Source organism: Rhinoderma darwinii, chromosome 6 (genome assembly GCF_050947455.1).
Source record: "Rhinoderma darwinii isolate aRhiDar2 chromosome 6, aRhiDar2.hap1, whole genome shotgun sequence".
Taxonomy (NCBI): domain Eukaryota; kingdom Metazoa; phylum Chordata; class Amphibia; order Anura; family Rhinodermatidae; genus Rhinoderma; species Rhinoderma darwinii.
This window is the reverse complement of record NC_134692.1, coordinates 132494521-132521290: the sequence shown is the minus strand read 5'-3', so window position 1 is coordinate 132521290 and position 26770 is coordinate 132494521. Positions and strand designations below refer to the sequence as shown.

The following is a 26770-nucleotide window of genomic DNA, read 5'->3' as shown; positions in this document are numbered from 1 at the left end:
GGTTTAATTTATCTCAATAGTGTCAACTAGTGTTTCCAGCTTTGTATTTTATATTCGGGCACTGCATATTTTTGGAAGAGGGATAATATTTAATATGTTCTCACAGCATTTCTTCATGATCTCATTGCGGCCAACAATGAGGTTCCTGGGCAATGAGGTGCAAATACATTTGGTTCACAGACAGTTTCTTAATCATTATTCACATACAGTGACTTTCCAACTCTACGCCATGGTGTCCTGGCAGGTACCCTAAATCCTCCAACAGTTTCCTTCATAATTATCCCACCAGAATACCCCAGGTATTTCTGTTCATAGGACTATACAGTAACATATATGCAGTACTGTGTTGCTATGCTTGGTCCCATGATGTTCTACATCACTGTTAGGGTATGTTCACACGGCTTATTTACGGACGTAATTCGGGCGTTTTCTGCCTCGATTTACGTCCGAAAATGGGGCTCGATAGCGTCGGCAAACATCTGCCCATTCATTTGAATGGGTCTTACGATGTTAAATATAGTTCACCGCCTGAAAGAACGATTAAAAAGTAAAGTTTATTAATTGTATTTATAAAATTGTGGCTCAACCAGCCACTGATACCAGACCAGGCATAAGCAAGCGATTTTCGACAGGAGAAAATGGTTCAGAGTGAATGATGTATCTCACACCTAAATAACAATTCTCCTGCTAATAGTATAAATTCCGCTATATCCTTGCCAAAAATCACTATCTATATAGATCCTACGCGTTTCCTCATCACACTTAAGGTGATGTTTCCTCAGGGATTCATAGATATAAATTGTAGTTAAATTCTAAAGTGTTTCAATAGTTGCAATGTTACAGCACTGGATAGCACTGTTCATGTGCTGATTGTTAGCCTCCAGGCGCATGCACGGCTCTAATACACTGGCCGTACACGCGCCGAAAAGACCCATGGTTTAAAAGGCTGAGAGCCCGCCCTCAAAAGGTCGTCCCCGGGGGAAGCCACCAATCCGCGTCATACACGACAACCTGTGACGTGCCGGAGGCGGCTCCCCGCGGACCTAGCAACCAGTGAGGGTTCCTGAACGCCGAACGCGTCCATAGTAACTAGGGGACGCTAGACGCGGCTCCTGAACTGTCAGTCGACAGCAATACACATATGGATATAGTTAATGTAGCACACGGCAGTGTAACAGAACAAGGCCGTGTAAGTACATTGGGAGAGGTGAGTCCTCATGAGAGCCGTCTCAGTAGGAGACTACACTCTCGGACGTGACACAGTTAGTGTCCTATTATCCCAAACGTCAGCCAGGGATCACAGATACATTCAGACAGCGTATATAGCATCGCCGAAAAAGTATGTTAGATACAAGGTACGGGGGATGCGATCCACAATCTTAATCATCCCGTCCCAATTTTCCCTTTTTTAGAAGATCGCACACACAGGCACAGCTCGCGCCCACTGACCAGTGATACACAGGAAACATCAACTGGTGACATACTCAAGTGGTATCAATATCAGATGTAGGAGTATACTGGGTCAGAAGATCCGGGAGAGCTAGAACACGGAAAAACGCGTTCAAAAAACGCATGGTGTGCATGGAGGACAAGGGCCGATTAATCCACAAATATACCCAGGAGTGGCATATATTTACATGGTATATATGGAAGACTCCCTAAATGACACAGCAAGCCATAGGGTAACATTATGTGATTAAAGGAAACAAGAATAAGAGATTTGTTCGTTAATGCCATGAGGGTTAATTGTCTGCATTCTAAATATCCATTCTGCCTCTTTTTGTAATATCTTCTTATCCAAGTCCCCACCTCTCAGGAGGGGTCTCACATGTTCTATTCCCTGGAAAACAAGGGCAGTAGCATCCCCGTCATGGCAGGACCACACGTGTCTTGATACCGGGGTGTCCACTTTCCTTCTGACATCCCCAATGTGGTCCCGAATCCTTCTCCTAAATTCCCTTTTGGTCTTACCCACATATTGTAGGCCACACTTACAGGTAATCAAGTAAACAATGCCCTTTGTTTTGCAGTTTATGAATGACCTGTTGTCAAAGGTTTTACCAGTTTGGGTGCTCGTGAAGTTCTTGCTACATAATATGGACACACATGCTTTGCATGTTCCACATCTGTATGTCCCTTTGGTACTGTTAACCAGCCAGGTACTACACGGTGTCATCGGTTGTAAATGGCTATGGACCAGTCGGTCCCTGAGATTGCGTCCCCTTCTATAGGTAATGAGCGGGGCGTTCCCGACAAGGGCCCCCACATCTGGATCTGCCTTAAGAATGCCCCAGAAGCGTTTGAGCACTTCCCTGACCTCTCTGTTGGCCGAGTCAAAAGTACCAATGACCCTAATTTGTTCTTCATTCGTTTCCTTCGGTTTCGGGTTAAGCAGGTCATCTCTATTGCACCCAAGTGCATTCTGATATGCCCCTCTCAACACATCCCTGGGGTATCCCCTATGTCTAAATCTGTTCTCTAGATCACGTGCGGATATCCTAAAATCGGTAATGGTAGAGCAATTCCTCCGTGCCCTGAGATATTGGCCCTTTGGTATCCCTCTCTTCAGGTTAGATGGGTGCCAGCTTTCCCACCGTAGTAGGCTATTGGTCGCCGTCTCCTTGCGATACATATTGGTCTCCAGAATCCCCATGTCCGTCTTAGAGATCGTAATGTCCAGAAAGGTGATCCTAGTGTCTTGAATCTCAGATGTAAAGAAAAGACCTAATTCATTGGCATTCAAGATCTCCACAAATTCCTTAAATTCCTCCCTGGTCCCTGTCCACAGGATAAGGACATCATCTATGAATCTCAGCCAGAGCAAGATAGATGATGACCATTTGTCCATCAAATCACTGAACACAACCTCTTTTTCCCACCAACCCAGATATAGATTGGCAAAGGTGGGTGCACATGGACTACCCATGGCCACTCCTCTGAGTTGATGGTAGATCTTCTGATCAAATAGAAAGAAGTTGTGTTCTAGGACAAACCTAAGTAGTTCAGGGGTGTAGAGCTATTGAACACTTCTTGATGGATAAAGGGATACAATACCAGGCCCACAATAAATTTGTAATTGAACTACTTAGGTTTGTCCTAGAACACAACTTCTTTCTATTTGATCAGAAGATCTACCATCAACTCAGAGGAGTGGCCATGGGTAGTCCATGTGCACCCACCTTTGCCAATCTATATCTGGGTTGGTGGGAAAAAGAGGTTGTGTTCAGTGATTTGATGGACAAATGGTCATCATCTATCTTGCTCTGGCTGAGATTCATAGATGATGTCCTTATCCTGTGGACAGGGACCAGGGAGGAATTTAAGGAATTTGTGGAGATCTTGAATGCCAATGAATTAGGTCTTTTCTTTACATCTGAGATTCAAGACACTAGGATCACCTTTCTGGACATTACGATCTCTAAGACGGACATGGGGATTCTGGAGACCAATATGTATCGCAAGGAGACGGCGACCAATAGCCAACTACGGTGGGAAAGCTGGCACCCATCTAACCTGAAGAGAGGGATACCAAAGGGCCAATATCTCAGGGCACGGAGGAATTGCTCTACCATTACCGATTTTAGGATATCCGCACGTGATCTAGAGAACAGATTTAGACATAGGGGATACCCCAGGGATGTGTTGAGAGGGGCATATCAGAATGCACTTGGGTGCAATAGAGATGACCTGCTTAACCCGAAACCGAAGGAAACGAATGAAGAACAAATTAGGGTCATTGGTACTTTTGACTCGGCCAACAGAGAGGTCAGGGAAGTGCTCAAACGCTTCTGGGGCATTCTTAAGGCAGATCCAGATGTGGGGGCCCTTGTCGGGAACGCCCCGCTCATTACCTATAGAAGGGGACGCAATCTCAGGGACCGACTGGTCCATAGCCATTTACAACCGATGACACCGTGTAGTACCTGGCTGGTTAACAGTACCAAAGGGACATACAGATGTGGAACATGCAAAGCATGTGTGTCCATATTATGTAGCAAGAACTTCACGAGCACCCAAACTGGTAAAACCTTTGACAACAGGTCATTCATAAACTGCAAAACAAAGGGCATTGTTTACTTGATTACCTGTAAGTGTGGCCTACAATATGTGGGTAAGACCAAAAGGGAATTTAGGAGAAGGATTCGGGACCACATTGGGGATGTCAGAAGGAAAGTGGACACCCCGGTATCAAGACACGTGTGGTCCTGCCATGACGGGGATGCTACTGCCCTTGTTTTCCAGGGAATAGAACATGTGAGACCCCTCCTGAGAGGTGGGGACTTGGATAAGAAGATATTACAAAAAGAGGCAGAATGGATATTTAGAATGCAGACAATTAACCCTCATGGCATTAACGAACAAATCTCTTATTCTTGTTTCCTTTAATCACATAATGTTACCCTATGGCTTGCTGTGTCATTTAGGGAGTCTTCCATATATACCATGTAAATATATGCCACTCCTGGGTATATTTGTGGATTAATCGGCCCTTGTCCTCCATGCACACCATGCGTTTTTTGAACGCGTTTTTCCGTGTTCTAGCTCTCCCGGCTCTTCTGACCCAGTATACTCCTACATCTGATATTGATACCACTTGAGTATGTCACCAGTTGATGTTTCCTGTGTATCACTGGTCAGTGGGCGCGAGCTGTGCCTGTGTGTGCGATCTTCTAAAAAAAGGGAAAATTGGGACGGGATGATTAAGATTGTGGATCGCATCCCCCGTACCTTGTATCTAACATACTTTTTCGGCGATGCTATATACGCTGTCTGAATGTATCTGTGATCCCTGGCTGACGTTTGGGATAATAGGACACTAACTGTGTCACGTCCGAGAGTGTAGTCTCCTACTGAGACGGCTCTCATGAGGACTCACCTCTCCCAATGTACTTACACGGCCTTGTTCTGTTACACTGCCGTGTGCTACATTAACTATATCCATATGTGTATTGCTGTCGACTGACAGTTCAGGAGCCGCGTCTAGCGTCCCCTAGTTACTATGGACGCGTTCGGCGTTCAGGAACCCTCACTGGTTGCTAGGTCCGCGGGGAGCCGCCTCCGGCACGTCACAGGTTGTCGTGTATGACGCGGATTGGTGGCTTCCCCCGGGGACGACCTTTTGAGGGCGGGCTCTCAGCCTTTTAAACCATGGGTCTTTTCGGCGCGTGTACGGCCAGTGTATTAGAGCCGTGCATGCGCCTGGAGGCTAACAATCAGCACATGAACAGTGCTATCCAGTGCTGTAACATTGCAACTATTGAAACACTTTAGAATTTAACTACAATTTATATCTATGAATCCCTGAGGAAACATCACCTTAAGTGTGATGAGGAAACACGTAGGATCTATATAGATAGTGATTTTTGGCAAGGATATAGCGGAATTTATACTATTAGCAGGAGAATTGTTATTTAGGTGTGAGATACATCATTCACTCTGAACCATTTTCTCCTGTCGCAAATCGCTTGCTTATGCCTGGTCTGGTATCAGTGGCTGGTTGAGCCACAATTTTATAAATACAATTAATAAACTTTACTTTTTAATCGTTCTTTCAGGCGGTGAACTATATTTAACAATATTGGAACGACATTTATTATCAATTTTTCAGTGAATCTGGTCTTACGATGTTCTGTTCCGACGGTCATTTTTTTTACGACCCGCTATCAAAAGGCGGGGTGTAAAAAAGACGCCCGCGTCAAAGAAGTACCTGTCACTTCTTCAGACGTAAATGGAGCCGTTTTCCATTGACTCCATGGAAAAACAGCTCCATTTACGTCCGTAATTGACGCAGCGAAAAAGCGCCTCAACATGCCATGACGGCTGAAATTACGGAGCTGTTTTCTCCTGAAAACAGCCCCGTAATTTCAGCCGTAACGGAAGCTGCCGTGTGAACATACCCTTAAATGTTCTATAGCAGGTTTTCCCTATCAAAATATAACACATTATGAAAGCATTGTTGCCCGGCCAGTCCATTTTTCATACTGCTCAGACCTTCAGACAATTGAAAGATAGTCAACTGTATTATAGAATGCTGGCAAATAACTTTATGGGAAGGTCTCTAGTCCTAGATAGGCCAACTAATGGTCTGAAGGCCAAGTTTGAGCCCCATAACGATTTTTTTTAAAGATTTTGGATTGTTATATATATACACAATACTCTCCGTAGGAATCCAGAGCTATAGGAACTTGACATTTGATGGTCCGGAGTGAACATGGGGTCTAAACATCAATGTAATTGACTGTTATTGCCTTATGACTATCAAATTGAACGTATGAAGTGGTGTTTCCATTATACAATGAATCATGTTTTTGATTTATATTGCAGATTGCTAGGACTACTCCTCTTACAGAGAATGACTGTGAGGCAGTATTACCGTCCAGTGCTCCATTTGTGACCTTAAGCCAATCGACAATCTCCACTGATCCGGGAACACCTTCTACTCCCATGATGCTTTTAATCAGTGAAGTTGGGGTGTTGCAGGGATCTATTCCATACAGCTTCATTGAACTAAAGGGATCCCCTGGAGCCCGAGTTAAGGATCACACATTGGTCATGTATTCTAGTGACGGGAAGGTCTATCATAGAATTGGTTTGCAAGGCAAGATCAGAGATAATGGGTTGTTTCTCATTGGCACCAATGAAACTAGTGGTAAGAAGCTCTAATGTATCTTGCTCTGCATTATGACTATTAGAAGACTAGGAGTATGGGGTTGTTCTTAAAGGTATAGCTTCACATCTGATGCCAAGATATCAATAAATAAAACAATATAATAGTGACACAAGGGTCATAATTTGATATTTTAATGTGTATTCTGCTCACTATACCCCTAGATAATTTCCTCAAGGGGTATAGTTTCCAAAATGGGGTCACTTGTTTGGGGTTTCCACTGTTTTGCCACCTCAGGGGCTTTGTAAATGTGACATGGCCTCCGCAAACCATTCCTGCTAAATGTGAACTCCAAAAGCCAAATAACGCTCTTTCCCTTCTCAGCCACGCCGTGTCTCCAAACAACCATTTATTACCACATGTGAGGTATTGTTTTACTCGGGAGAAATTGCTTTACAAATTTTGCGGTGCTTTTTCTCCTTTAGTCCTTGTGGAAATGAGAAAAAAAATCGCTAAACCTACATTTTCTTTGAAGAAATGTTGATTTTAATTTTCACGGCCTACTTCCAATAATTTCTGTAAAAAACCTGTGCGGTCAAAATGCTCACTACACCCCTAGATAATTTCCTTGAGGTGTCTAGTTTCCCAGATGGGGTCACTTTTGGGGGATTTTGACTGTTTTGGCACCGCAAGAGCCCTTCAAACCTGACATGGTGCCTAAAATATATTCTAACAAAAATAAGGCCCCAAAATCCACTAGGTGCTCCTTTGCTTCTGAGGCCGGTGCTTCAGTCCAGTAGCACGCTACGGCCACATGTGGGATATTTCCTAAAACTGCAGAAACTGGGCAACAAATATTGAGTTGCATTTCTCTGGTAAAACCTTCTGTGTTATAAAAAAAATTGTATTAAAAATGTATTTCTGCAGAAAAATATGAAATTTGTAAATTTCACCTCTACTTTGCTTTAATTCCTGTGAAATGTGTAAAGGGTTAAGACATTTTCTAAATGCTGTTTTGAATACTTTGAGGGGTGAAGTTTTTAAAATGGGGTGACTTTTTTGGGGTTTCTAATATATAAGGCCCTCAAAACCACTTCACAACTGAACTGGCCCCTGTAAAAATAGCCTTTTGAAATTTTCTTGAAAATGTGAGAAATTGCTGCTAAAGTTCTAAGCCTTGTGAGGTCATAGAAAAATAAAAGGATGTTCAAAAAACGATGCCAATCTAAAGTAGACATATGGGTGATGTTAATTAGCAACAATTTTGTGTGGTATAACTGCCTGTGTTACAAGCAGATACATTTAAATTGAGAAAAATGCTAATTTTTGCAATTTTTCGCTAATTTTTGGTGTTTTTCACAATTAAATACTGAACATATCGAGCAAATTTTGCCAGTAACATAAAGTCCAATGTGTCACGAGAAAACAATCTCAGAATCGCTTGGATAGGTGAAAGCATTCCGGAGTTATTACCACATAAAGTGACACATGTCAGATTTGAAAAATGAGGCTCTGTCAGGAAGGTCAAAAGTGGCTAAAGAGGGAAGGGGTTAATAGACAGTGGCACATGTAAGCAAAGCTGAATCGAGGCCTGTGGAAGATTTACTTGTACAGTTACTGTAGAAGTTGTTCTTCAGCCACATGATGTCATCATACACTGCTCAAATAAAGTGTGTACCCCTGAAATTATTTGTCTTTAGAGGTAATGCATTGGAGGATGCACGTAGATGGTGGTGGCCCCAGTAAATTTGCCCCTTAGTCCCCTCTTATCATCGAGATAACCCAGCCTTGCATTTAATTGGATAATTGTATATATGTATATATGGCTGGCTCCTAAGTGATGTATAGATTTAATATAATAATTCATTACAAAACAACAGTTCTGATCTCCATTACTTTGTATCCATAGACCAGCAACTTCCTCTGATCTCCAGTCCACAAATTCTTAGCCCCGAGGCGCTGGCTCTCTACAAGGGGCACCCTGAGTCATTCCCTGTTGGATCCTTCCTGGCTAAGAAGGATATTTTGGACGCCTTTATTTTTTCATGGGAAAACAGCTCAAGTTCAGAAATTCTAAGAGATTTGACTCAACACAGTGTCATAATCTATGAAACCAAACCGTGAGTATCAGAAGTGACCACACGTGTACTATAATTATGTCGATATTAATATTTAGAGATTCCCTAATGACTGGCAAAGTATCAATGGACTGGCAAAATACAAATGGTATGCAAAAAAGGCTCTAGGTTTTCCCCGGGTAATTATAGACTTCTAAGCTTAAGGCTATGTTCACACGCTAAGCAAAAAATGTCTGAAAATACGGAGCTGTTTTCAAGGGAAAACAGCTCCTGATTTTCAGACGTTTTTAATCAACTCGCGTTTTTCGCTGTGTTTTTTACGTCCGTTTTTGGAGCTGTTTTTCTATAGAGTCAATGAAAAACGGCTCCAAAAAGGCTCAAGAAGTGACATGCACTTCTTTTTCGCAGGCGTTTATTTACACGGCCTTTTTTCAAAACGGCCGCGTAAAAAAACGGCCCGTCGGAACAGAACGCCATTATTCCCATTGAAATCAATGGGCAGATGTTTGGAGGCGTTCTGCTTCCGATCTTTCGGCCGTTTTTATAATAAGCCGTGTGAACATACCCTAACGTCCATTGTTGGAAAAATATTCAGGGGGCTCTTAAGGGACTATGTACAGGAGTATGTGACAGAAAATAGTATTTTATGTGTATTTTACTAAGGAGAGAAGTTGTCAAACTAACCTGATTTGTTTTTATGAGGAGGTAAGTAAAAACTTGGTGTTAGGGATCTGCCAGGTACTACGTCTAGGTATACTCCTGGGATTAATCAATCCACACCTGAGGCCAGACCTGTTCGACTGACACCATCTCCCACCAACCAGGGTGGCAGGCTCAGGAGTGGGAGAGCCTATCGCGGCCTGGTCAGTCAGAGTTAGCTCCGCCCCCTGTCCTTTATTACCTGCTGTGTTCTCCTCCTCAGTGCTTGTAATTCTTTGGATTCCTGGCCCCACTGCTGCTTGCTCCAGCCTGCTTCTGCCGTGCTTCTGCCTTGCTGCTGTTCTGCTTAACCTGCTTTGCTTTGCCTCCGGCTTACATAATTACAAGCCCCTTACCTAGTCTACCATTTCCCCTACGCTGACGCTATCATGGACCCCCTTGAGACCCTGACCCAGCAGATGCAGGGCCTCTCCCTACAGGTCCAGGCCCTGGCCCAGAGGGTCAACCAGGGTGACGCTGCCGTAGTAGTTCCCCTCACCTCACCTCTAGAACCCGACCTCAAGTTACCTGACCGGTTCTCAGGGGACCGTAAGACGTTTCTCTCCTTCCGGGAGAGTTGCAGACTGTATTTCCGCCTTAAACCCCACTCCTCAGGTTCCGAGAACCAGCGGGTGGGTATCATCATATCCCGACTCCAGGAAGGGCCCCAAGAGTGGGCCTTCTCCTTGGCTCCTGACGCCCCTGAACTTTCCTCTGTTGATCGCTTTTTCTCTGCCCTCGGATTCATTTACGACGAGACTGACAGGACTGCTTTAGCCGAGAGTCAGCTGGTGACCTTACGTCAGGGTAGGAGACCGGTTGAGGAGTACTGTTCTGATTTTAGAAAGTGGTGCGTAGCTTCTCGGTGGAACGATCCGGCCCTAAGGTGCCAGTTTAGGTTAGGATTATCTGACGCCCTGAAGGATCTGCTGGTTAGCTACCCCTCTTCTGACTCCCTTGACCAGGTTATGGCCCTAGCAGTACAACTTGACCGACGTCTCAGGGAACGTCAGCTTGAACGCTTCAATGTGCTCCCCTCTGACTTTTCTGCAATCCCCCCCGAGGTCCCGTCTCCTCGCCCCTCCACGGAGGACTCGGAGGTACCTATGCAACTCGGGGCCTCCATGTCCCCTCGACAACGTAGGGAGTTTCGCAGAATGAAGGGTCTCTGCTTCTACTGTGGGGACGACAAGCATCTTCTGAACACCTGTCCCAGGCGCAAGAATAAAAAGCCGGAAAACTTCCGCGCCTAAGTGATCATCGGGGAGGTCACTTGGGCGCACAGGTATTTCCCGTTAATGTGAAACGCAATAAAATTTTGCTTCCCTTTCAGGTCTCGTTTGCTGGCCGGTCTGCCACTGGCAGTGCCTTCGTGGATTCTGGCTCATCTGCTAATATCATGTCTGTGGAATTTGCTATGTCTCTAAAAATGCCTTTTATTGATTTACCTTATCCTATCCCTGTAGTAGGTATCGACTCAACTCCCCTTGCTAATGGTTATTTTACTCAGCATACTCCTGTTTTTGAACTCCTGGTTGGCTCCATGCATTTGGAGCAGTCTCTGTACTGGTGATGCAGGGATTATCGTCTGATCTGGTATTAGGTCTTCCCTGGTTGCAGTTGCATAATCCCAAGTTTGATTGGAATACTGGGGATCTCACCAAATGGGGTAATGAATGTCTTATGTCATGTCTTTCTGTTAACTCTATTTCTCCCCGGGAGGAGGTAAACACGCTTCCTGAGTTTGTTCAGGACTTCGCCGATGTGTTTTCTAAGGAGGCCTCCGAGGTGTTGCCCCCCCCATAGAGATTACGATTGCGCCATCGATTTGGTGCCTGGTGCCAAGCTTCCTAAGGGTAGGATATTTAATCTTTCATGTCCTGAACGTGAAGCTATGAGGGTGTATATCCAAGAATGCCTGGCCAAGGGTTTCATTCGCCCCTCGACTTCTCCTGTAGGTGCTGGCTTCTTCTTTGTGGGGAAGAAGGATGGTGGTCTTAGGCCGTGCATTGATTATCGTAACCTGAATAAGGTCACCGTAAGGAACCAGTACCCACTTCCTTTGATTCCGGATCTTTTTAATCAGGTTCAGGGAGCCCAATGGTTTTCTAAGTTCGATCTACGGGGGGCATATAACCTTATCCGCATCAAAGAGGGGGATGAGTGGAAAACTGCGTTCAACACACCCGAGGGTCATTTCGAATACCTGGTCATGCCCTTTGGGTTGTGTAATGCCCCTGCCGTCTTCCAGAATTTTATTAATGAAATCCTGAGAGATTACCTGGGTAATTTTCTTGTTGTGTACCTTGATGACATACTGGTGTTTTCCAAGGACTGGTCCTCCCACGTGGAGCATGTCAGGAAGGTGCTCCAGGTCCTTCGGGAGAATAATCTGTTTGCTAAGACTGAAAAATGTGTCTTTGGGGTACAGGAGATACCATTTTTAGGGCAAATCCTCACTCCTCATGAATTCCGCATGGACCCTGCCAAGGTTCAGGCTGTGGCGGAATGGGTCCAACCTGCCTCCCTTAAGGCGTTACAGTGTTTTTTAGGGTTCGCCAACTATTACAGGAGATTTATTGCCAACTTCTCGGTCGTCGCTAAGCCTCTTACGGACCTTACTCGCAAGGGTGCTGATGTCCTCCATTGGCCCCCTGAGGCCGTCCAGGCCTTTGAGACCCTCAAGAAGTGCTTTATCTCGGCCCCCGTGCTGATTCAGCCCAACCAAGAGGAGCCATTTATTGTGGCGGTTGACGCATCCGAGGTGGGAGTGGGGGCCGTCTTGTCCCAGGGTACCAGCTCCCTCACCCATCTCCGCCCCTGTGCTTACTTCTCTAGGAAGTTTTCGCCCACGGAGAGTAACTATGATATTGGCAACCGCGAACTTCTAGCCATTAAATGGGCTTTTGAAGAGTGGCGGCACTTCCTGGAGGGGGCCAGACACCAGGTAACGGTCCTTACGGATCATAAGAATCTGTTTTTCCTAGAATCGGCCCGGAGGCTTAATCCTAGACAAGCTCGGTGGGCACTATTCTTTACCAGATTTAATTTCTTGGTTACCTATAGGGCTGGGTCCAAGAATATTAAGGCTGATGCCATGTCCTGCTTGTATTTTACCCCCTGGTATAATCATTTCTGCCACGGATTCTGATTTAGCTTCTGATATCGCGGCTGATCAGGGTGCAGCCCCCGGGAACGTCCCTGGGGACAAACTGTTTGTTCCCCTGCAATACCGGCTAAGAGTACTCAGGGAAAACCATGACTCCGCTCTATCTGGTCATCCTGGCATCTTGGGCACCAAACACCTCATTACCAGAAACTATTGGTGGCCCTAAAGACGTTAGGGCTTACGTCGCCGCTTGTGAGGTTTGCGCTAGGTCCAAAACCCCTAGGTCCCGACCTGCGGGCCTACTACGTTCCTTGCCCATTCCCCAGAGACCTTGGACCCATATCTCCATGGATTTTATCACCGATTTGCCTCCATCTCAGGGCAAGTCGGTGGTGTGGGTGGTAGTAGACCGCTTCAGCAAGATGTGCCACTTTGTGCCCCTTAAGAAGCTACCTAACGCCAAGACGTTAGCTTCTTTGTTTGTGAAACACATCCTGCGTCTCCATGGGGCCCCAGTCAATATCGTTTCTGACAGAGGGGTACAATTTGTTTCCTTATTTTGGAGAGCCTTTTGTAAAAAGTTGGAGATTGATCTGTCCTTCTCCTCCGCCTTCCATCCCGAAACTAATGGCCAAACGGAGAGGACTAACCAGTCCCTGGAACAATATTTAAGGTGTTTCATCTCTGACTGTCAATTCGATTGGGTCTCATTCCTTCCCCTTGCTGAATTTTCCCTGAATAACCGGGTCAGTAACTCGTCAGGGGTCTCCCCGTTTTTCTGTAATTTCGGGTTTAACCCAAGGTTCTCCTCCGTTTCCCCTGGTTGTTCCAATAATCCTGAGGTAGAGGATGTTCATCGGGAACTGTGCACTGTCTGGGCCCAGGTTCAGAAGAACCTAGAGGCGTCCCAGAGCGCACAAAAGATTCAGGCGGATAGTAGACGTTCTGCTAACCCCCGGTTTGTCGTCGGGGATTTGGTCTGGTTGTCGTCCAGGAACTTGCGCCTTAAGGTCCCGTCCAGGAAGTTTGCTCCCCGATTTATTGGGCCTTATAAGATCATTGAAGTCCTCAACCCTGTATCCTTCCGTCTGGAGCTGCCCCCATCCTTTCGCATACATGACGTCTTCCATGCCTCCCTCCTTAAACGCTGCTCCCCGTCCTGGTCCCCCTCGAGGAAACCTCCTGTTCCCGTTCTCACCCCTGAGGGGGTGGAATTCGAGGTGGCCAAGATTATGGACAGTAGGATGGTCCAGGGCTCCCTCCAGTACCTGGTCCATTGGAGAGGGTACGGGCCGGAGGAGAGGACTTGGGTACCTGCCCGTGATGTTCACGCTGGGGTATTGATCAGGAGGTTCCACCTTCTCTTCCCTACTAAACCGGGTCCTCTTAGTAAGGGTCCAGTGGCCCCTCATAAAAGGGGGAGTACTGTTAGGGATCTGCCAGGTACTACGTCTAGGTATACTCCTGGGATTAATCAATCCACACCTGAGGCCAGACCTGTTCGACTGACACCATCTCCCACCAACCAGGGTGGCAGGCTCAGGAGTGGGAGAGCCTATCGCGGCCTGGTCAGTCAGAGTTAGCTCCGCCCCATGTCCTTTATTACCTGCTGTGTTCTCCTCCTCAGTGCTTGTAATTCTTTGGATTCCTGGCCCCACTGCTGCTTGCTCCAGCCTGCTTCTGCCGTGCTTCTGCCTTGCTGCTGTTCTGCTTAACCTGCTTTGCTTTGCCTCCGGCTTGCTTCCTCCTCCGTGCTCACTTGGGTATACTCCACCTTATCCTGGTCCTGACTACTCATTCACCGCTCCGTTTCCTCGCGGCGTTCCGTGGGCTACTGCCCCTTCCCTTGCGTGTTCCCTGTTTGTTTTCCCGTGCACTTAGACAGCGTAGGGACCGCCGCCCAGTTGTAACTCGTCGCCTAGGGCGGGTCGTTGCAAGTAGGCAGGGACAGGGCGGTGGGTAGATTAGGGCTCACTTTCCCTTCACCTCCTTCCTGCCATTACACTTGGACAGGGGGGCAGCTGGGGATAAAGGGTGTAATTTATCAAAGCCTTCATGCCACTTTTATGACGTAGACTAAACAGCAGGCCAATGATCAGGTAAACGAGCGACCAAACCCTGTATATATAGGGCAGCGATCAGCCGATAAACGAGCAAACGCTCGTTCGTTGGCTGATTGGATATTTTATGCCACCATAAAAAATGGTAGCTAGTCAGCGGCATATTTGATCAAACGATCATTCGGCCCCATACTCCCGTTTGAATGAAGCAAACGAGCTCCAATCGACAAGCTATGTTGTCGATCGGCACTCGTTAATAGGTGGAAAAGACGGGGCGAATATTTGCCCGTGTTAAACTGCCTCAAATAACAGCATGCAATGTCAATCAGCTGCATTTAAAGCCAGTAGGCTACTGTCATATATGAAAAGAGGCACGGATTCACGGGACAGGTACAAAGCTCGCAATTTGAATTTTAAAATTTAAACTTTTGTGCCGTTTCCACGACTCACGCATATGTCTAAAAAGTAGTTGTACCTTGGTTAAGGGGCAAGGCGAGCTGCATCCCAACAAATGTATCATCACTAACGCCAAACATGTATATAAATTATGGCGCAAATCTACACCAGCCTATGGCTGACTTGAGCTCCACTTTCTGGCATACAGACAGCCAAAGACACGTCAACGTGCACCCCTTAAATAACTGGCCGCGTTTTACGTCAATGTTTTTTATATTAAGCCTGGCGTATGTAACACTAGTCTTAATAAATACCCATTATTGTCAATTCAACCAGCATGTCTAATTTGGTAGTTAATTAAAAACGATGCGAGCAATGTAATGATTAAATTGCTCACTCACATCGATTTTATTGCCATACCATACTATATTCTTTAAGATAGTTTGTCAGCCCAGCCCTAAAAAGTATATTAGCAATTAATATATAATTATAACATACGTTTAATTTCATATATTTTTTGAATATCGTATAACATTGGTGGACAGTGGAACGCCTGCTGCTGTCATCCTTCACTTAGTCCATGTCCAATAAGACATGGAGAGGGCTGAGGACGGAGAGGTCTCCAGCCACAGGTCCACAGCCCCTCTCAGACACAGCCGCCCCACACTCATCACTGGCTGTGGCTACCTGTAGTGCCTGGTGCCCAACTCACTGCTGGAGGCTCTAGGGTCCGACCGGTCCGCGCTGGCTTGCCCTCTCTTACTCTGTGCCTCCTCCGTCTTCTGTCATTGGCTCCATAAGGCAGAGAGGAGGTGTCGGGAGAGGTGGCCCTGTGCTGGTATTCAATAAAAAGTTACTCCACCTTTTTACTGCGCCCCCACCCCCATTTCTATGCCATCGAGGCACCATGTGGTTGCACCCCCTGCCTGGTGCTAGAGCCAGCCCTGGTTAATGTTTGTTAAAGCTGATAGTATTAGACATCCACAGATACAGGATGGTCGTCTGGAGGCTGTGGTGTTCTTCTCGCTCTATCTTACTCCATGGTGGTCTCCTCATCTCCATCTTTTATTTCTTGCTGTTCTTCTTCCAGGGCCAATTTAATACTCTTTCCCACTTCCTCATGCATTTTGGTGAATGAGTTTGAAAAAAAAAAAAAATCATTCTTGTCCTCGGCCACTGACGTATCAATGAGGACCGCCTCGAGGTCTTCAGAATCTTGCTTTTGGCCTTTCTTCTTTCTTATGTAAAGAAAAAGGCAAATACCTGCTGCTATTACAGCAGTAAATATCTCAGAACCCATAATCGCTATAGTCATATAGTACTCTGTAAGGAGATAGATAGAAGAAATATAATTTCCTGCATGTATACACAAATCTGTGCCGAATGTAAAAAAAAATGGCACCCCAAAAGCTATGCAAGGTTCCAGGGTCCCTATATGTCGAGCAAAAATCAGCAACACTTCTGCATAGGAAACAGTGACAATGTTAGAATCCGGATCTAAGATTTGGTCAGAGGTTGTCAAGCCAACAAATGTCTACGGCGGCCTTAGGGTGTGCGACAGGGCGCATCACTGGTCACTACTAAAGTGACACCACTGGCTTTGTTTTGGCCTGAGAACTCAGAGTTGGCACCCCGATCCCTAATTTGGTGCCTCAACCTTTGAAAAGACAGCTGCACAGGATGCAGCTATACCCCCCTTGATTGGCAGTGTTATTTGGGCGCTGTATAATGGTATTATTTGGGCACTATTTCCATAGAATGTTCTGCACAGGGCACCAAATAACCTGAGCCCTGCAAATGTCAGATACATAGTAATTCCTAAAATGTTTATAGCGCTACACTCATCCACCAAGGCTATAAACGTTTAAAATAGTTCTATCAAAAATCATCTATAGTGAACACTAGAATACATAAAATTATAATAAATTAGAGCACAAACCTGACATCTCTCTCGCCACCTTCACTAACCCACAAAGACAGACAGCTAATCAGCCCACTATATAACCTCCGCCATAATTGTAACATCACTAACAATTATTCCATCCATTATGTAGATCAAACCTTAAGTCATGTATGGCTTTAATGATTGTCTGCTCTTACACAGTATAGCAAAGCATAGTGGTGCTCTTCTGACAACCAGCGGACTGCACAGGATTTTGGGAAGGGTTCACGTGGACGATTATACATTTGAAACGCGTTTAGAACCCTGGGACTACTACCAATCCCTAGAACAAAGGGACCACAGTGCTAACGTATGTATATTGGCTCTATAGAAGCTTGGGCTGCTGAATGGGATCTCTTTCTCTCCTACTATGCAGCGGCCGCTTCCTGTTCACTGCTGCTGCAACTGGGGTACAAAGAGGGATCTTTTAACCCTATAAACCCCCCTTGTGTACGTCCCTGGTCCTGCTGGCTCTAGGATGCTTAAGGGGCATGCTGCGCCTCATCAAAAACAGGGTAGCGCCTCACCAGTGAGGACTGCATTACCGTTTGAGAAGCACTGCTGTATAGAATATTCTAGATTTGTACTGCCAAGTGTAATAAAATGGCACCCCTATGCAGTTTCCCAGGATCCCCATCAAAATCTGAAACGCATCTGCATTGGAAACCGTGACAATGTCAGAATTCAGGTTTAGTCGGAGGTTGTCAAGCCAGGCTGACCTTAGAGATGTGTATCACATGTCATTACTGAAGTGGGCGCCACTGGCCTTGTTGACCTGAGCACCCAGGGTGTGCACCCTGATCCCACATTTGGTACCAAAACCTATAGAAAAGCCCATAGTTCTGTGATTATGGAGGGGGACATCCATAGAAGGTTCTGCACAGGGCACCGACCAACCTAAACCCTGCAAATGTCAGAGTAATTCCTAAAATGTTCGCTACACTCACCCACCATGAGTATAAATGTTTACAATTGTTCCCTCAGAAATCACTTATAGTAAACATATAAATACATTACATTATAATAAATGACAGCACAAACCTGACATCATGTCTCTCGCCGTGTTCACTAACCCACAAAAATAGACAGCTGATCAGCCCCCATTATAACTTCTGCAATAACTGTGACATCACTGCCTAGTAGTGCCTCCATTATGATATAATCGTGCTATGATGTCATAATCCACATCTCAGGAGCACAGATTGTAAAATGTCTGAGACTCCATCCATAAAGTAGTCCACACCTTAAAGGGCTGTACATGGCTGCTTTCTTTCAGTGCCGCACCTGTCCACCGTTTGAGTTTGGTATTGCAACTCGGCCCAATTCTTAGTGAGCTGAGCTGCAATACCAGACAAAACCTGTGGACAGGTGTGGCACTGTTTCTGGTAAAAGGCTGTACAACCCCTTTTAAGTCATGTATGGCTTTAATATGATTGTCTGATCTTACAAAAGAAAGCAGGTGGTTGTGGCTGTGACTCCTTTCACCACACAAGTGCCACTTGGGGTCTTTCAATCAATCAGGCCGGGAGGCACAATAGTTACCATGAAGTGCGCTGTTATGAACAGCGTCCCAAAAGTGATGGGTGCCATTGAAGGGGTGCTCGAGCACCCGCTAAAATATGATACTATAGGCATCTGAGTTGTGTGGTTAGGGTCACTTTAAGGGGTATGTTCACACGGCCTATTTTCAGCCATTTTTCGGGCCGTAAACACATCGATAAACGTCTGAAAATACGGGGGCTGAACGCCTCCAAACATCTGCCATTGATTTCAATGGGAAAACGGCGTTAAGTTCCCACAGGGCGTTTTTTATGTGGCCGTTTTTAAAAACGACGCGTAAAGAAAGCCCCGTAAAAAAGAAGTGCATGTCACCTCTTAAGTCGTTTTTGGAGCCGTTTTTCATTGGGTCAATAGAAAAACAGCTCCAAAAACGGCTGTAAAAAAACGCATCAAAAAACGCTTGATGCTTAAAAAAACGGCTGAAAATCAGAAGCTGTTTGCCCTTGAAAACAGCTCCTTATATTACAGCCATTTTTTGTTAAGCGTGTGAACCTCATTGATGCGTGTCGAATAACATAAGACAAATGGTAGAAGACATTGGGCCCCATTTATCAAAGCTGTCTAACAGCAAAACTGTCCTTGTTGCCCATAGCAACCAATTAGAGCTCAGCTTTCGTTTTTTTAAATTGCTCAGGAAAAATCTGAGCCCTGATTGGTTGTTATGGGCAACAAACACAGTTTTGATCATTTAGGCCCTTCATGAAAACTGTCTTTGTCGCCCATAGCAACCAATCACAGCACAGCTTTCATTTTTCAAGAGCACTATAAGAAATGAAAGCTGCGCTGTGATTGGTTGCTATGGACACCACAGACACTTTTCATGAATCTGCCATGTTTTTTACAATTTGTATAGTCCCCCTAGTGGTAATTCAGTATAAGCACGTACACTCTTTGGACTCCTATACAGTGACTGATGTATTCTTGGGCTTGAAATGATTGAGCTCTTTACATTATATGATGCTGATTTATGTTTAATTGCATTTTTATACCTTGATTATTATTTTTTTGTGTCCCAGTTTGGTGTCATTGAGTCTCTGCACTCTGCCCAGCGGATCCTCTACCTCAATTCTGCCTGTCCAACAACCGAGCCCAGGTTCTAAAAATATCTGTCCTTCCACGGTCACGACCGCAATACAGCTTGACCTTTGTGTAAAGGGCTCCAGCATTGGTAATTGAGGACTGTTTTGTGACATTTGCTGCTGTGTGCTGTCCGTCGAGATACTTGTGTGTATATATATATTGACACATATTTATTAGACTCACTCATATTTATTAGACTCATTCATGCTGCTGAATGCATAGAAAACGGCATATGTTTCAGTTCATGGCAATGCATGAGAGACCTCATTTGAAGTTCCTGGGCCCAATGCAAAAGCTAAACCCGGGATCAACACCTAACTACCGAAAAATGAGAAATCAGAATATATAATGTTGTCAAATACAGTATAATCATTAAATAGTATGCTTTTAGCAAATAAGGTTTACACAATTCTCCAATATACTTTCTGGATCAACTCCTCATGGTTTTCAAGATCTCCGCTTGCTGTCCCTCATGAGATATATCCTCTGTCCTGGTGATGTGATGATCACACAGGTGCTTAATTTATTACAAGACAGAACTATGTTCATACATAGCGGAAATGCTGCAGATTTTCCATCCGGATTTGTGGACAGAAAATCCGCAGCAAAATACAGTAGTAGCAAATCGGATGAGATTTGAACTAATCTCATCCACATGCTAAGGAAATTGTCCGCGCAGATATTGACCTGCGGTGCAGGGTTTTTAAGAGCTGTGGATAAGAAAAAATCTGCGACAAATCTCAATTGCTGCGGATTTTGCTGTGGATTATTTTTGTGGATCAGCAGAAATTTCGGGAGGTCTGTACAATATTTAAAAAAAAATGCAGTTTAAAATAAAAACAAAAATACTACTACACTCACCTTCCCAAACTTCTGCCGCTCCCCTGGTAACACTAGCCTGGTCCCCCGTCGGTCTCTGTATCCTGCGCTCCAGTGATGACTTATTTTCATATTTGACTGCTGCAAACAATCACAGGCTGCAGCGGTCACATATGAAAAGATGTCATCACTGGAGACCGGCGGGGACCAGGCTAACGCTATCAAGGGAAAAGCAGAAGATAGTAAGGTGAGTATACTGATTTCTTTATTTTAGCTGATCCATAGCAGCAAATCCACAAGTAAATCTGCAGATTTTTTTACGGCTCCCTCCAGATTTGCTGCCAAAAATTTACGCGCCAAATCTGGTACGCTTGGACGTATTCTAATTGTAACAAGCTGTGCACTTATGTGTCTGTTACATGACCAGGACACTATATGGACAAAAGCATCGGGAAACACCTATGCATCATTGAATTCCGGTGCTCCATTCAGTCCCATTGCCATAGGTGTATAATATCCAGCCCCTCGCCATGCAGTCACCTTTACAAACATTAGTGATAGAATGGGTCACTGTAAAGAATACCAGCGCGGTCCTGTAATAGGACGTCACCGGTGTAACAAGTCAGTTCCTGAAATGTCTTCCCTCCTAGATATTCCACCATCACCTGTGAGTGGTATTATTGTAAAGTGGAAGAGATTAGGAACCGCAGCAACTCAGCCACGAAGTGCAGACCACGTAAAGTTACAGAGAGGGGTCACCTAGTGCTGAAGCGCATAGTACAGAAAAGTCGCCAACGCTCTGCTGACTCAATAACTGCAGAGTATAAACCTCCTCTGACAATAATATGGCACAAAAACTGTGCGACGGGATCTTCATTACATTACTTTTCATGGCTGAGCAGTTGCATCACCAAGCACAATGCCAGGCGTCAGGTGGAGGGGTGTAAAGCCGTCGCCACTGGACTCTGGAGCGGTGGAAACGTGTTCTGTGGAGTGACGCTTCTCTATCTGGCAGTCTGATGGACAAGTCTGGGTTTGGTGAATGCCAGGAGAACGTCACCTGCCCGACTACATTGTGCCAGCTGTAAGGTTTGGTGGAGGAGGGGTAATGCTCTGGGGTTGTTTTTCAGGGGTCGGCTCCTTGGTTCCAGTGAAGGGAAATCTTAATGCTTCATCATGCCAAGACATTTTGGACGATTGTAGCTTCCAACTTTGTTGGAACAGTTTGTGGTTTGTCCCTTTTCTGTTCCAGTATGACTGCGCCCCAGTGCACAAGGTCTATAAAGACATGGCTGGTTGGTGGGTTGGTTGGTGGGTTGGTTGGTGGGTTGAGTTTGGGGTGGAAGAACTTGACTGTCCGCACAGAGCCCTGACCTCAACCCAATCCAACACCTTTGGGATGAACTAGATGGAGATTACGAGCCAGACCCCCTCCCCCAACATCAGTGTCTGACCTCACAAATGCTTTTCTAGGTAAATGAGCAAAAATTCCTACAGACACCCCAAAATCTTGTAGATAACCTCCCCAGAAGAGTGGAAGCTGTTTTAGCTGCAAAAGGGGGAACCAACTCCATATTAATACCTATGGATTTAGAATGGGATGTCATAAAAGCTCCTGTAGGTGTAACGTGTAGGTGTCCCAATACTTTGGTTTATATAGTGTATAGAAGAACGGGAGGCCTCCTAGCGAAGATCAAAATAACAAACGCTTGGGCAAATTTAACACCCCCTTGCCAGGTTCTCACCACTCAGTAGCAAAAGGGATGGTATGAACCAGTGCCAGAGCCCTTCTCAGTAAGCAGCTGCATGGTCTGCCACTATGGTACGTACACTCTTGACTGGCCAATACATGTTCCCATTGCATGACTGCAAACAGAGATCTTGAAAACCATCTGACATTGGTTTAAAAAATAAAAAAAAAGTATATTTGAAAATGTTATAACTTTTCATCATACAATGAATAAAAACCGCACTACCCCTTTAAACATTCATTTATTGAGACAGCTGCGTTGTGTTTACGGTGATTACATCATTGCGCAATAACCACGAAATATCACACCGTTATTCATTTAGATGGCAGACAACTCCATAGATAATTTCTGGACTTCTATATCTCGATCACCAGACTATATATTTGTCATTGTTGACCAGGTAATCTGGGTACTGACGTATCATGTGTTGTGAAATAATTACAGATTGTTCTGAATGGCAGACCGTAAAGCAAAGCGGACTGGATAGACTGAAGATCGCCCTCAGCCAGTCCATGCAGCATCATTGTTCCTGCACAGCCCCACCGTTTTCTATACAAGGTCACCATTATTCAATATTCCGCTTTTATTTCTTTTTTTCCTCTCTTACGGTTATTTCTGAACTCCATCTCTGCTTCTCTTTTAGATGTGAATGTTATATGTAGTCAGGACAAGCTGTCCATCTCGGGAAACATCTTGAGTGCATTCAGTGACCAGCACCTCATACAAAGATGGAACACAGATCTACGCCATGGAGACCCATTCATCTTGCAAGACACCTCCATGGGCTCTCTGACGGGGTGTCTCATGCCAGTGATGAGACCAGGTAAACCATGGCAAGGGCAGCCCAAGGGAAAGATATGGCATAAAGCGGACAACCCCAACCCCCTGTCAATCTGATCTGTGTGAACTTCAGAATTTACTACCCTTTAAAATTCGGCACCATTCCCCCACCACTCGTCTCCATCTTCAGTTTTCTTCAATATTACGGCATATAGAGGGGTTGCCATATTTTTAGTGCAACAAGGACTAGGCCCCCTCTCTCCAAGGGACCCTTAGCAGCCGTATGGATTTGCGTGGAGTGTTCCTTTAACTTTATGATAAATTGTGCAATATATTTTTAAAGTTACTAAAAAGTGCACCCTCAATCTCATCTTTTCCAGTTTGACCTTTAACTTGCAGTGTCATCTTTTACTTGGCTTCAGTCTCTCTCATTTCCTCTTGATAATATTACAGTATGGTTCCAGATGAAGACATCCAATCCTTAAGTTATTTATAGGGCATGGTGGAGGAGAACGCAGCCACAAGTGATGGATGATATCATGGGTATATCATTCCCATCATCTGGCGACCCATGTTTACTGTCAGTCTGTCTCTCACACCCAGTATTTTTTAATGTCACCTCATGTAAAAACCGCATAGAGTAGAATTATGGTACCATGTCATTAGCGTATGACAGAATTACTGGCGCGAGATGTTTGCGTCTGTCATTTGCTAGGTTTTCCGGTTATGTGTTAATACACTGTATTCACTGTGTACTCAAAAGTTATGTAACTTTCTAATATACTTTGTGTTTCAATTTCTCAACATTTTCAAGATCTCTGCTTGCAGTCTTTGAATTGGATTTTTCTTTTTTTTTTTACCACCAGAGGCTAAAAACTTTCACAGATCTAATACTTTTCAGAGTTAAAGGTTTGCTACATTTATATAGTCTTTGCAATACGTTATGAGCTAAACACAGCAGCAGAACAGATCTCTTTCCGGTCTAGAATGTATTACAATGTGAGGGTATGTTCACACACACTAATTACGGACGTAATTCGGGCGTTTTTGCCCCGAATTACGTCCGAAAAATGCGGCTTGAAAGCGTTGACAAACATCTGCCCATTGAAAGCAATGGGCTGACATTTGTCTGTTCACACGAGGCATATATTTACGAGCCGCTGTCAAATGACGGCGCGTAAATAGACGCCCGCGTCAAAGAAGTGACCTGTCACTTCTTGGGGCGTAATTGGAGCCGTTATTCATGGACTCCAATGAAAAGCAGCGCCAATTACGTCCGTAATGGACGCGGCGTTCAAGCGCCTGCACATGCCGTTACGGCTGAAATTACGGGGATGTTTTCTCCTGAAAACATCCCCGTAATTTCAGCCGTTACGGACGCTGTCGTGTAAACATACCCTAATAGTGGAGGCAAAAATTATCATCCCGGAGTCCTGGCTGTTTATCTCATAAAAGAGTATGTAGACTGAATGCATATGTACCAGACCCTCAGCCATGAGAAGTATTCAGTCTGTTCAGATATCCAGCCTCTTGATATAAAGAAGGATATTCCTATTCACTGACAGTAGACAGAGATCTTGCAAATTTCTAGGAGTTCAAAACAAAAATAGAAAGTTGCAGAACTTTTTACTATACAATAATTAAAAGGATATTCTGACCAGCGATATTTATGGCATATCCTTTATATATATATATATACACCCAAATGTCTTTCAATGTGAGAATAACCTTGGTATCTGTTTTCAGGATCCTTCAAAGCGTGGCAAGTGTCCCTCCTGGTGCTGCTGTTACTACTCATGATATGTGGAGTCATTGGATTCATCATCTACCTACGTAAAAGGTAAACTGAAGGGTCACGCAGGCACTGCTCGGCTGCTTACGTAACTCCCATGGAACATAATGGAGAGAGCCGCGGGCATGCATGGCTACCTCTCCACATAAACCCACCTGGAATCCAGTCTAGAGGCGGGACAGGGGTCTAGGGGCCTGGAAGTGGGTCGGCTGAACCCCGTTTTCGATATAGGTGCGGATCCTGTGGATATGCCATGAATGTCTGAGATGGGAATAAGCCTTAAATGTCGAACCCTTAAAGCTCAAATTCCCCCCAGGTCATACTCACAGGGGTCCTGGAGATAGGGGCTGATCCATGCATGGTCTCTATGCTGGTTTGGTTTAGCTCGGTCTATAACTTGACTGCTGACCTGTACATTTTGTAGATGTCTACAGAGGCATAATTTAGTGCGTTGATATAAAGCGCACACATCCTGCTGCACTGTCTCTACAGGAAGGACGCGTGCGCCTCCAATATGGCCGCTTCAACATTGAAAAATAATTACAAACATCCCTTTAACGCAAAGTATTTAACAAAATGTCAGGACTTGTGTGCTGACAATTTCGAGTGTTTGGGCCATAGGGGAAGTCGATCTTAGGCACTTTTGACATCATACAATGCTCGTTTAGAAGAGATGTACAAGAATATCCCCATTACCCACAATGTTTCCTATTAGAAAAGGGCACAAGCAGCACCCTGTAGCGCTGCCAATGCCATCACAGCGGTAGGCCAATGTTTTACGAAGAGTGGGTATCAGTAAAACACATAGTGGTATGCGGCCAACACGCTAGGACTAGGAGTGTAAAGACTATTCTTATGAAATCAGTTTTGTTTTGGTATCATACGGTTTTAATACATTCACATTTATTTTCCAGATCCCCTCAGAACTACACAACCATTGAAATGAATCCACATACAGAGTTAACATCCGACTACTGATGACTGAGGTTCCACCAGTAAGAACGCGGCCTACAGACATAGGACTCGCCTGAAGCTCAGCCATGTCCGGGATCCTACCCTGGTTGCAAACTTCATGGACAAACATTTTTTAATGCCTGCGGGGGTCTTATCTTTGGAACTCTTCCTTTTTTTACGGGGATTAAATCATATACAAGGAATTAAGATACACAATTATTAGTAGGACATGGAGCAGAGACATTGTCATTCCTTGGAAAATTATGTGCCCTGGGTCTGGTATTAACCTAATCCAAGATATTGTCTAAAATAGAAGGATCGAGAACTTTTTTTTAAATCTATTAGAGGATAATACAATTTAGAACGTGTTCTAGGTCCCCATACGTATTGAATTTCTCAGGACACTCATCATCTGGGAATAGAATTCAGTTACATCGAGATTGAAGAAATCATCGTTCTGGTGAAATTGGTCTTCAAAGCAGGAGGAGACTCTAAACAGACATGACAGTAGGAATGTCCTTATGTTCTCGAGGAATAAAAAAAATTGGGAATCATTTTGAATCGTGGGAGATTATGGATTGTGATTCTCACTTTTACATGGTACTTTGATGATCTCAGTGAAATCGAAGACGTGTCACAATTGAGGAAACTTCTGAAGGACATTTAATCCCTCGTTAATAAATAACAAGTAGATGATAGAACTTTGTCACTTTAGGTGGGTTTTCTACTTCAAAAACAGACACCAAGGCACGAGGTGTACGGATGTAATGAGATTGTCCCAAATGTTGGATAGGTCTGATTAGATGAACTGTCTTGGTTATGAAGAGTTCCTCACTTTGACTTGTCGGAAGATTTGTTCAGTTTCTTGAAGCGAAAGGACATGACTATTTTTGTACAATTTTTATTTCCAAGAAAATTAGTTTTAATAAAAAAAAAAAGTGGAGATGTGTTGTGAGGCATCCAAAAAAAACCTGCGGGTACAGTCGGGTTACTTGGGCTGTGATGGTAAGTAAGAAAAAGGAGGCCATAGAAAACAGAAATCGATTGGACAACAGGTATCAGTCCAAATCTCTGCTACAATGCACGTTATGTCTATAGAAACAATAGGATCAGCGGAATACAACGGATTTTGGTTGACCCTTG

The 26770-nt window shown here is 44.7% G+C and overlaps 1 protein-coding gene and 1 long non-coding RNA gene across 2 annotated transcripts in view; one reads left to right on the top strand and one right to left on the bottom strand.

Moving 5' to 3' along the window:
* LOC142655810 (uncharacterized) overlaps window positions 1-26533 on the top strand; it is a 38614-nt gene extending 12081 nt beyond the window's left edge. The window contains exons 8-14 of the mRNA XM_075830387.1: window positions 6325-6649; window positions 8517-8727; window positions 19468-19619; window positions 22546-22659; window positions 22745-22924; window positions 24628-24721; window positions 25588-26533. Coding sequence (XP_075686502.1) covers window positions 6325-6649; window positions 8517-8727; window positions 19468-19619; window positions 22546-22659; window positions 22745-22924; window positions 24628-24721; window positions 25588-25651 — 1140 coding nt within the window. The 3' untranslated portion in view covers window positions 25652-26533. The remainder of the gene's footprint in view (window positions 1-6324; window positions 6650-8516; window positions 8728-19467; window positions 19620-22545; window positions 22660-22744; window positions 22925-24627; window positions 24722-25587) is intronic.
* On the bottom strand, window positions 15432-18005 carry LOC142655812 (uncharacterized). The gene is made up of 2 exons (XR_012849551.1): window positions 17933-18005; window positions 15432-16272 (listed from the first exon to the last, which is right to left on the bottom strand). It is a non-coding gene; the product is annotated as an uncharacterized LOC142655812 (long non-coding RNA).
* Window positions 26534-26770: the final 237 nt, after the last annotated feature.